The sequence below is a fragment of the Lampetra planeri genome, chromosome 35 (genome assembly GCF_965212315.1).
Source record: "Lampetra planeri chromosome 35, kcLamPlan1.2.h2, whole genome shotgun sequence".
Lineage (NCBI taxonomy): Eukaryota > Metazoa > Chordata > Hyperoartia > Petromyzontiformes > Petromyzontidae > Lampetra > Lampetra planeri.
This window is the reverse complement of record NC_136141.1, coordinates 3299652-3312898: the sequence shown is the minus strand read 5'-3', so window position 1 is coordinate 3312898 and position 13247 is coordinate 3299652. Positions and strand designations below refer to the sequence as shown.

General features: G+C 46.8%; 1 protein-coding gene across 1 annotated transcript in view; it reads left to right on the top strand.

The window, feature by feature from the left end:
* Positions 1–661: 661 nt before the first annotated feature.
* LOC144730275 (cytochrome P450 3A56-like) overlaps positions 662–13247 on the top strand; it is a 30892-nt gene continuing 18306 nt past the window's right edge. The window contains exons 1-6 of the mRNA XM_078610952.1: positions 662–750; positions 5545–5663; positions 7049–7142; positions 8722–8774; positions 10557–10656; positions 11846–11959. Of these exons, the coding sequence (XP_078467078.1) occupies positions 5587–5663; positions 7049–7142; positions 8722–8774; positions 10557–10656; positions 11846–11959 (438 nt within the window). The 5' untranslated portion in view covers positions 662–750; positions 5545–5586. The remainder of the gene's footprint in view (positions 751–5544; positions 5664–7048; positions 7143–8721; positions 8775–10556; positions 10657–11845; positions 11960–13247) is intronic.

Sequence of the window (13247 nt, the reverse complement as noted above, 5' to 3'; positions counted from 1 at the left end):
TTTTTCTTACAAACTGCGCAGGCATGGTCCCAGTAAAAACACGCCGACCTTGGCAGCGTGTGGTAGAGAACCGTCGAGCCAACGTTTGGCGCCAACGTTGGACCGACGTTCACCCAACGTTGAGCCAACGTTCACCCAGCAATTCCAATTTTTTTATGTAGGCGGGGGGGGGGGGGTTAAAATGCGGTGGGGGGGGGGGGGGTCTGGGTTCATAGTTCACCGTTCCCAAGGCACAACGCGCGGCAGGCAGGGTCAGTGGTGGGGGAGGGTGTAAGGGGCCGTCCATAAATGACGTCACTCACCTAGGGGGGGCGGGGTGGTCAGACATTTGTGACGATGTGTGATGAGGGGGGGGGGGTGAGAAATGTGACGTCACATCAAAATGCGCAACTTTAAATAAATATAGAATTGTTATAACAACACTAATTGTTATAACAACACTCCTACAACATCAGAGTGCAGCGCCACATTAAACACGCACTACAATGGCAATAGTTTAAAGCGATTTGAAGCACGTTTTATTTTCAAAATGGAAATATGGTTTTGGGGGGGGGGGAGCAGAGCTTTGTGACGTCATATTTAAAGGGAGGGGGGGGGTCTGACTTTTTGTGACGCCGTGTGACGAAGGGGGGGAGGGGTCAAAAATCGTCCAAATCGCGTGACGTCATTTATGGACGGCCCCTAAGTAGGGGAGGAAGTATAAGTCCTCTGCACGCAGGGAAGTCCGTAGCGACCGGCACATCGGCACAGGTAAGCGGGCGTCAGATCAACAGCTGTCAACCCCGATGGCTTCACCCCGTGTTCTTAGTGTGTGCTGGCAAGTCGAGGGTTTCACGGACGAACAAGCACGCACATTTGATTGTGTTTCTCTCCTTGTGATGGGGACTTTGTAGGATTAACCTTGGGATTTATAAGGGAGACGCGGTTATCAATAAGGTCTCAATTGTTCCGTAATAAGGGCGCTGATAAGGGGCTGGCAGGTATGCACAACTACAGAGTAGCACACACGCATAACCACTGTACTGTACCTAAACATCAACACACACGCATAACCAAAAAAAAACAAAGATCCCCCGTATAGCCTTAACAGGCTGTAGGGGCAAGTGCTGTTAGCGAGCACCTATGAAGGCCGGCACGGCACACGAGGGGGTGAGTGGCCAACACCACGCCCGGCCGCCTTTGTCTCCCCAGTGGCGATGTTTACACACCGCAGCAGGTACTCATTTGAGGCTGAGTCGACCTAGGGGAGGCCCAGGGCCGGTTCAGATAATCGTTACTGGTGTTGGCCGTGAACAGGCAGCGCAGCGCGCTATCCACTACACTATCACACACACATCAACACACACAAACATCAACACACACGCATAACTACAGCACTGCGCACACACACACATCAACACACATACATAACCACATCACACACACGCATAACTACAGCACTGCACACACACACATCAACACACATACATAACCACATCACACACATCAACACACAGACATAACCACTGCACACACACACACATCAACACACAGACATAACCACATCACACACACACACATCAACACACAGACATAACCACAGCACACACACATCAACACACAGACATAACCACATCACACACACACATCAACACACAGACATAACCACTGCACACACACATCAACACACAGGCATAACCACTGCACACACACACACATCAACACACAGACATAACCACTGCACACACACATCAACACACAGGCATAACCACAGCACACACACACACATCAACACACAGACATAACCACTGCACACACACATCAACACACAGGCATAACCACAGCACACACACACACATCAACACACAGACATAACCACTGCACACACACATCAACACACAGGCATAACCACAGCACACACACACATCAACACACAGACATAACTACAACACACACACACATCAACACACAGGCATAACCACAGCACACACACATCAACACACAGACATAACCACATCACACACACACACATCAACACACAGACATAACCACTGCACACACACATCAACACACAGGCATAACCACATCACACACACACATCAACACACAGACATAACCACTGCACACACACATCAACACACAGGCATAACCACATCACACACACACATCAACACACAGACATAACCACTGCACACACACATCAACACACAGGCATAACCACAGCACACACACACACATCAACACACAGACATAACCACTGCACACACACATCAACACACAGGCATAACCACAGCACACACACACACATCAACACACAGACATAACCACTGCACACACACATCAACACACAGGCATAACCACAGCACACACACACACATCAACACACAGACATAACCACTGCACACACACATCAACACACAGGCATAACCACAGCACACACACACATCAACACACAGACATAACTACAACACACACACACATCAACACACAGGCATAACCACAGCACACACACACACATCAACACACAGACATAACCACTGCACACACACAAACATCAACACACAGACATAACCACTGCACACACACAAACATCAACACACAGACATAACCACAGCACACACACATCAACACACAGACATAACCACTGCACACACACATCAACACACAGGCATAACCACAGCACACACACACACATCAACACACAGACATAACCACTGCACACACACATCAACACACAGGCATAACCACTGCACACACACACACATCAACACACAGACATAACCACTGCACACACACATCAACACACAGGCATAACCACAGCACACACACACACATCAACACACAGACATAACCACTGCACACACACATCAACACACAGGCATAACCACAGCACACACACACACATCAACACACAGACATAACCACTGCACACACACATCAACACACAGGCATAACCACAGCACACACACACATCAACACACAGACATAACTACAACACACACACACATCAACACACAGGCATAACCACAGCACACACACATCAACACACAGACATAACCACATCACACACACACACATCAACACACAGACATAACCACTGCACACACACATCAACACACAGGCATAACCACATCACACACACACACATCAACACACAGACATAACCACTGCACACACACATCAACACACAGGCATAACCACATCACACACACACATCAACACACAGACATAACCACTGCACACACACATCAACACACAGGCATAACCACAGCACACACACACACATCAACACACAGACATAACCACTGCACACACACATCAACACACAGGCATAACCACAGCACACACACACACATCAACACACAGACATAACCACTGCACACACACATCAACACACAGGCATAACCACAGCACACACACACACATCAACACACAGACATAACCACTGCACACACACATCAACACACAGGCATAACCACAGCACACACACACATCAACACACAGACATAACTACAACACACACACACATCAACACACAGGCATAACCACAGCACACACACACACATCAACACACAGACATAACCACTGCACACACACAAACATCAACACACAGACATAACCACTGCACACACACAAACATCAACACACAGACATAACCACAGCACACACACACACACATCAACACACAAACATAACCACTGCACACACACACATCAACACACACGCATAACCACAGCACACACACACATCAACACACAGACATAACCACAGCACACACATACATCAACACACACGCATAACCACTGCACACACACACATCAACACACATCAACACACACGCATAACCACAGCACTGCACACACACACATCAACACGACAGGGCACAGATGCATAACAAACATCAGCACACGGGTAGACACACTACAAAGCCTGTACACACGTACAGCCACCCACAGCACTGCACACCTAGGCAGTAATTATCAGAGGTGGGACAAAGTCATTGTTATGCAAGTCCAAGTCGAGTCGCAAGTCATCAAATTCATGACTCGAGTCTGACTCGAGTCCAAGTCACATGACTCGAGTCCACATCTCATAGGTGGGACAAAGTCATTGTTATGCAAGTCCAAGTCGAGTCGCAAGTCATCAAATTCATGACTCGAGTCTGACTCGAGTCCAAGTCACATGACTCGAGTCCACATCTCATAGGTGGGACAAAGTCATTGTTATGCAAGTCCAAGTCGAGTCGCAAGTCATCAAATTCATGACTCGAGTCTGACTCGAGTCCAAGTCACATGACTCGAGTCCACACCTCTGGTAATTATTATAATATATATTGGGGGGGGGCACATCCCCCCCCCCATAATATTCAAATATGCTCAAAATGCCCCCCTCCCCCAATATATTGCTATAAAATAGATTTCTGTTCATGTGATTGTGGTTATGGTTGTATTTTATTAATCCCTAATCTCTGCCATTACATACATTGAAACAAGAAAAGGTAAAAAAAGAAAAAAACAGAGCCATGTAATACAATACACTATTAAACATTATTGTAAAAAAAAATCCATCCTACGTGTTAGTTTTTTTTATTTTAGGCAGGAAATGGCAGGAAATTCTTTTCAAATTTAAACATTTTTTTCTGGGGGGGGGGGGGGGGACCCTCTGGAAGTTTCCCCCCCCCCCCCCAATGTTGACTCGATGGCGAAGGACTTGCTGCACACACGTACACACATCAACACTACAGACACACACACACACACGACAAAACAGTGGCACACGGGCACAAAGACAAAGATCCCCCGTATAGCCTTAACAGACTGTTTGGACAAGTGCAGTTAGCGAGTAGCAGCACCTATGAAGGCCGGAACGGCACACGAGGAATTGGGTGGCCAACAAGCACGCCCGGCCGCCTTTGTCTCCCCAGTGGCGATGTTTACGCACCGCACCGGGTAACCCATTTGAGGCTGAGTCTACCTAGGGGAGGCCCAGAACCGGTTCAGATAATCGTCATTTGGGGACCGTCCATAAATGATGTCACGCACCTGGGGGCGGGGGGGGTCAGACATTTGTGACCATGTGTGACGAAGGGGGGGGTTTGAGAAATGTGACGTCACATCAAAATGCGCAACTTTAAATAAATATAGACAACACGTTCTACTTAATTAAATAGATTTTTTGATAAATGTTTTCTCCTACAACATCAGAGTGCAGCGCCACATGAAATACGCACTACAATGACAATAATTGAAAGCGATTTGAAGCCTGTTTTATATTTTTTTTGGGGGGGGGGGGGGGCAGAGCTTTGTGACGTCAGATTTGAGGGGGGGGGGGGTCTGACTTTTTGTGAGGCCGTGTGACGAGGGGGGGGGGGTTAAAAAATCCTCCAAAATCGCGTGACGTCATTTATGGACGGCCCCTTGGCGTTGGCCGTGAGCGGGAATCGGCCTCCGGGTTCGGAGCGCGGCACGCTAACCGCTACACTACCGCTCCCCACGTACACACACACACACAGAGGGACCTGTTCACCTACTAACCACCATTCATCGTTGACTGTGTGCACCCCAGGTAGGGAGGTTTCTGCAGTGAAGGAGGCAAAGAACAAAAGCCATGGGTGACCCGTGGTTATGGGGCCTCTCCGCCGAAACGTGGGTCCTCATCGCCACGCTGCTGGGTCTCACAGCCACGTGAGTCTTGCGTCTTCTTTGCGATGCTGTTCGGACGCATGGGAAGTGCAGTACAACGTCTTCTTGGTTCTTTCGGTAAAGTCACGTAGAAGGGAAATAATAAAATAATAAAAATACAACATGATAAAATAATTCTCACGACGTTTCGGCCACAATGCAAGCAGCCGTCCTCAGGTGAAACACAGGTCTGTCGGAAAGACAGACAAACAGCGTCAGACGCTGTCTTTCCGACAGACCTGTTCTTCACCTGAGGACGGCTGCTTGCATTGTGGCCGAAACGTCGTGAGAATTATTTTATTATGTTTTTATTATTTTATTATTTCCCTTCTACGTGACTTTACCGAAAGAACCAAGAAGATGAATCCCTGCAGTCACGAAAGCTTTACATCGAAATGTAGCACAACGGTTGGTTACGCGTACGGCGCACACGTTGTTTCTCAGCGACGGACAATGCCGGTCGGAACGATCTCATGATTTTAGTTTTGCTTCTTGGGGAGATATTTTAACTCTATGGGAACCTCATTTGCCAGTAAAAATATGATAATTGGTTCTTTACCCTTCTATCTGGCAACAAAAAGGTGTCAGTTTTGTTGCCAGATAGAAGGGTAAAGAACCAATTATCATGAGATATTTTAAATTCTTGTTGCGTTATAAACGAGCGCAGTGCTGACTGAACGTACATACGTGTGCGTTGCTTGAGTTTACTATGCGGGTGGCATGTCCATAATCGCACGCACTCCTAGAGCTTATCTTAATTGCCCATTTATGAAGGAGGTGTGGCCCCATGGGCAAAACCCTGACAGCTTATCAACCGCAGCAGCCTACAACACTTGTTTTATGCCCGTTAGTTGCCAATGCAAGTGCTTAATCCTCTGACTCAGACTTTATTATTCCAGCCTGTGAGGCCAATTATTGAGCCATAAGCAGCTTTGTTGCAAGGATGGCCACCGCCAAAAACCCATGAGCGGTGGCGGCAATTACAGGAAATCATTGCAGGGTGGGAATATGCAAACTAAACAAATCCAGGCTCGAACCTGCTTTGCTGTCGAGATCTGATTAGGGCAGGGGTCGGCAACCTACGACTCCGGAGCCGCATGCGGCTCTTTACGGCTGCTTCTTGACGATATGTACATGAGTACAGTATGTACTCAGATGCATTGCGGCTCTTGAAATACTGAATTTTGTACCGAATTGGAAAGAAATGGCTCTTCTTGTTATTTTGGTTGCCGTGCCCTGGATTAGGCTGTGTGCGAATTCCGGGTGATTCGATTCCAGGCGGGTGTCCTTTGCAAAGTTGTTTTGCGGTGTCATTTCTTTTTGCCACAGCCCTGCCTTCGTTTCAACTGTTGTCGTTGTTTCGCTCTCTCTCTTTCTCTCATCTGCAGATATGCAATGTGGCCCTACAGTTTCTTCAAACGGCTCAATATACCTACGCCCAGACCATATCCTTTCATTGGCACCTTCCTTGAGTACAGAAAGGTAATTGTAACATTGAAACGAGAAATAATACGTAAAGGTTTTTTGTTTGGGTTAGATCGCGTAAATATGAATGTGTCGTTAAACCCGACACAGACAAATTAGTAAGGTTTCGATTTAAAGCTTTCGTGACTGCAGGGATTCATCTTCTTGGTTCTTTCGGTAAAGTTACGTAAAAGGGAGATAATAAAATAATAAAAATCAAACATAATAAAATAATACAATTCTCACAACGTTTCGGCCACAACGCAAGCAGCCGTCCTCAGGTGAAGAACAGGTCTGTCGGAAAGACAGCGTCTGAATGAACACTGCCAAGCTTGGCAGCGTATATTTAAGCTGGGTTAGGGGGGGGGAAGAGCGCCTTGACAAAGGAATTTGCGTATCAACAGAGTAATTTAGCATATTTATGGAAAATGCAAATATGGGATTAGTCACTACTTGTGGAATGCGTAGGAGCATTATGTAGGATGTAGGATTAGCAGCAATAATTATCTCCCTTCTACGTGACTTTACCGAAAAAACCAAGCAGACTAGTAAGGTTTGTCACGTTAACAAAACGTGCCAATTAGTTTCTAGGGAAGTAATAAAATAATAAAAATAAAACATAATAAAATCATTCTCACGACGTTTCGGCCACAACGCAAGCAGCCGTCCTCAGGTGAAGACCAGGTCTGTCGGGGAGACAGCGTCTGAATGACGCTGTGGCCGAAACGTCGTGAGAATTATTTTAATGTTTTATTTTTATTATTTTATTACTTCCCTTCTACGTGACTTTACCGAAAGAACCAAGAAGATGAATCCCTGCAGTCACGAAAGCTTTAAATCGAAAATTAGTTTCTACTTCAGCGCAACGGTTTGTGTTGGGAAGTAAACCCACAGCATTTGTAATTCGAGTGCCGTGACGGCACGCCGGTGATTACAACAGCCACCTTCATGTCGAGATTTGCCAGAATTATGAAAAATGCTGCTTCAGTCTTAAATGGACGTAAGTCAGAGGTCGCAAATGGGTTTTGATTCCTTACCCGTACCCGTACCCGGCCGCACCAGGGTCGCAAACAGGTATCCGTACCCGTACCCGGCCGGGTACGGGTAGGGTACGGGTATCGGGTACCTGATTGCGACCTCTGGGATGAAGCCATGTTGCAGGCACGGGTGGGTTGATTCTAGGAACTTGAATTGTGAGAAGAGACAAGACGTTGGGAAATGAGTGACAAACGGTGACTCACCGGTGACTCACGGCCTACCCGTACCCGTACCCAGCCGCACCAGGGTCGCAAACGGGTACCCGTACCCTACCCGATACCCGGCTACCCGTACCCAGCCGGGTATCGGGTAGGGTACGGGTACAGGTACCCGATACCCGTACCCGTACCCGGCCGCACCAGCGTCGCAAACGGGTACCCGTACCCGGCCGGGTACGGGTAGCCGGGTATCGGGTAGGGTACGGGTATCGGGTACCCGGTTGCGACCTCCGACGTAAGTGTAGTAAATCATATCGTCTTCACGGTTTACCTCTCGCCGTATTACCGCGGCGGCGTCGACACTTTGATGGCGTGTGTTTCATTCTTTCTTACGCCGACAGGGCTGGTTCAAATTTGACATGGAGTGCCGGGAGAAATTCGGGAAGATTTGGGGGTGAGTTTTTTCTTACTTTTAAAGCACACAACCACTGGCCCGCGTGTATAGAATACTCCATTCCGATGTGCGTATACGTGTGTGTGGGTCTTTAAACTGCACTGCATTTACAAAACAGACCTCAAACCACAAGCACTGTAGAACTATTAAAATCTGAACTTTAGTTTTTTAAATCCTTTATATTAAGTTCACTTGCTTGCTTGCTTGCGCGCTTACGACCGTGCAAATCTTTCGGTCGTTTTTTAACCCACTTCCCGTAATCCAATCGAGCTGACATTTTGCACACAGACTCGTTGTGCGTGACAATTTATTTTCGTGAAAACATTTTTCCAAAATTTTCCACTTTTTAGGAAAAAAAAATTAATATTTCATTTAAAATATCAATGTGATAAAAATGAAACTCTTACTCAAGAAAAACAGAAATGAATAATAAAATATAACCGATGCCACGCATATAAAGGATTTATAGTGAAAAACTTTGTTTTTACGGGTTAATTTTTTTACCAGGTGAGGTCCACTGAGCTGCTATTTCACTCTTTTCAGAAGGAACCTGGCTATCACTAATACTAGCTCAGCGGAGTGGCTTATCATCACGTGAATTTTTATCGCAGCCAATCACTCGAAACGCACGATTCTAAATGTAGAGGGGGAAAACCCGGAGGACCCGGAGAAAAATCCACGCGACCACGAGGAGAACTTGCAAACTCTAAATATACAGCAGGCGTTCGGGTCGGGATTGAAACCACGACCTCCTGTATACCAGGCGAAGTAGTTAACATCTCGCAATGCCTCTGTAGTGTAAAGTTCATCGCACTGGACTTGCAATCCGGAGGTCGCCAGTTCGATTCGATTTCCCGGCACGGCGGTTGAATCGACGGTGCAAGCTTCTTAGACCTCCCCGCCTCGGTACGCACACACAGAGCAGTGTACAGTATGTGGGTTACACCATACTTAGTTATCGATTGTCAGGTCACGTGTGGTGGGGTAAAGTGTGGGTGCTCCCACCTCCTCCAAAGCGTCTGGCCAACGTGGAAGAGTAGGCCAAACACACCCTCTGGACTAGCAGGGCTCTCCAGGGCTCCCACTAGTCGAGGCTCTTCTGCCAGCTGTGCCATGAGCAAAGTAACTGCGGGACTCCACCTTTGCACTCTTTACTGCACGTTTATTGTCAAAGCGAACACGTGTTGGGTGGGGTAGGAAGGGAGCGGGTCAGCAACAGCCACCTCCAACCTTTGGACGGGAGGGCAAGACTTTTTTTTCTGCGAACTTCAATTAATGACCTTCATGGGACCCCATTGTGCCTTGATTAGGGTCCTCCTCGGCTACAAGGCATGATTGCTTTGCTCACGTAATTTCAAAATCGTTCCCATGCCCCCCCCTCAAGGCAACCATGCTTCTTTGCTGTGATAGAACAGGACCGCATTGTCGCAAATTCAGAGTGGAAATCCACCGTTCGCACCGCTGTGTGTATGTAATGAGTCTTGTGCGGAGCGGCATGTGGCTGGCATGAAATATGGCCCGCTGTGTGGTTTCATTCAAACGCTTTTCAAATCAATATTCTACTGTACCCATGTTCAATGCAGACCCGGCCGTGCGCACGCAAGTGCAGCGGCTGGCCAAATCGCCTGCTCATGTCATACTAATGCGACAAGAAACGGTCAATATTCACGCCTTTTACTTAACACGAAATAAAATGCTGTCAGTTGGAAAAGGGAACAGCTGTAAAAAAATAAAATAAAAATCCTTGGCTAAGCACTTTATTTCAATGTTTTTTTTTTACAGGATTTACGACGGCAGGTCTCCGGTGCTGATGGTGGCTGACCCAAGCCTCTACAAGACCATCCTGGTCAAAGACTGCTACAGCACCTTCACCAATCGCAGGGTCAGGCTCAACATTCACGTGCAGAGTTCATAACAAAAAAAAAATCTACGGCATTTCTGGGAGGTCATATTCTTGGTTCTTTCGGTAAAGTCACGTAGAAGGGAAATAATTAAATAATAATACAATTTACACGATCAAATAACAGTCTCACGACGTTTCGGCCACAACACAAGCAGCCGTCCTCAGGTGAAGAACAGAGCTGCCGGAAAGACAGCGTCTCAAGCTTTAAATCGAAATATTTCTGGGAGGCTCAACGACCAGGAATCAGAATCTGAATGTTCATACTGGAGGAATCCTATGAGCTGTAAAGCTCTTTATCTCACAAATGAGTTATGAGCCAGTGGGGGGGGGGGGGCAGTGGGGGGGGGGGGGAAAGGGGGCTTTGATATCAGAAGGAACATTGATCAGAGTGGGCATTTGTATCAGAAAGTTCTGTACCTTTTCGCTGCGACTTTCACGTGCGAACACAAGCACAGGGCTTAATCTCTCCAATAATATTTTCCGGGTCGCTGGGAGACTGGAGTAGTCCAAGAGATGGCACGTGAAAATCTAAAACGAAGCTATTTTTATTTTACAAACGTAAGGCCCATTGAGCTACATAGCTCAACAAAGTGGCTTATCAGGTGGAAATGTATAGCAGCCAAATAATCTAAACGCAGGCTTTCGAAAAGTGGAGGGGAAAAAATCGGAGGACCCGGAGAAAAATCCACGCGACCACGGGGAGAGAGAGAGACGTGCAAACTCCAAATGTGCAGCAGCAGGCGGCAGGGTCAGGATCAAACCCACGACCTCCTGTATACCGAGCGACATAGTTAACATCTCGTCACCGCGGCACCCCTATCCATAGTGATAGGTTTTTACCCTTTCAACTGGTACAAAAACTGACACCTGTATACAAGGCATCATGTTTGCAATAACCACAACACAAGCAGTCAAAATGCAAACAAGAAGAAACAACTCTGATGATGATAATGATATGCACTGTCCTTGAAGTTGATTGGTCCACACCCGAGACAGCTTTTCTTAGAGCCTAGTCTCCATTGGTGTTGGACCAGATGACGCCAAAAGGCGTACAACTCAAAGACAGCGCACCATCAGAGTATTGAGAGCTCGGGGTAAGCATTTGCACTATGAGACCTCCTTATCCATTATGCAAACCTTTATGCCCGCCTGCCCGCTGTGTTCCCAGAACTTTCAGCTCAACGGGCCTCTCAACGACGCCCTCACCGTGGTGGAGGACGAGAAGTGGAAGCGAATTCGGAGCGTGCTCAGCCCCGTGTTCAGCACGGGGAAACTCAAGGAGGTGAATAGTGGAGGGGGTGCACGTTCGCATTCTGAATATTGCGGCACGTGCGTCGACAAGCTTTGTGCGCGAGAACCGCCGCCGTTTTATATTCGTCGTACGTAATGGGTTCGTGTCACCTCGCCCGCCCGCCCGCGTGCCAGCAGCCACTCGAGATGATATCATTGGCCGCAATATATCGATTCAACATTTTTACATACAGGTAGTCCCCGACTTGCGATGGAGATGCGTTACGACGACCCCATCATCGTAAGTCGAAAATATCGGAAGTCGGAGATGGCCTCGCCTACCCAGGAGTCTTAAAGAATGGTGCTAATTTAGCAAAACAGAGCAATTTATAGTACCGTATTGTATAAACTATATTCTGTATGTATGTATTAATTACAATACTGTATTGTACAGTCAAATGTAAAGTAAAAAAAACAAGGTAAATTCTTAGCCTATCTATGTGAACTGCAATTTAATAGAAAGTTTTTTTCAGGAAACAATCCTATCTGCTATAAAAATTTTTTAACATGCATTGGAACGTATCGTATCGTGGTAACCTTAAAATGAAATCGCTAAAGCTACGTATCATACATGCATTGAACGTATCGTAACGTATCATATTGTACTGTACTCACCAAGATTCTGTCTGTCGTCTGCACACTTGAACGATGTTAGGTTGTTGATGGCAATTTTGTCGTATCGCTATCGCCATCGTAAGATCGAAATATCGTAAGTCGGGGACTACCTGTATTTTATCTTTACACAAACGGCAGCTGACGTCAGTTACTCTCTCCACCACGAATAAGGAGGCAACGAATGAATTTTTTTTTAAATAACAAAAAATTACCGGGCAGTGATTCACCCCCGCGGAGATAACAGGATGAATTTGTCTTGACGGGAAAAAAAGTGCGGATGATAGAATGCCATTCCGCTCAGACGTATGGGGAAACGTATCGGACCCTGCAGCTGTTACTGGATAAATAGGAGTCGCGGATAATAGGGCCGCAATTAAGAGGATTTCTCCTGTAGGAAGTGGTTAATTTTGAAAGGTGCATTTGGCGGTGTGAGATGTAGTACTGATGCAACGGGTGCGTAGCGCTGCGACATGCTGTTGCAACTCTTAGAGGCAGATAGAAGATTCTATACGAACCGGTGGTGAGTGCCACTCATTTGGAAACTCGCCACCGACTGCACATCTTCCGAAAAAGAGCTTCATAGCTCATCGGATTTCTCCAGCATAAACAAAGATTATGATTTGTTCTAGATTTGAAGCTTTCGTGACTGCAAGGATTCATACTCT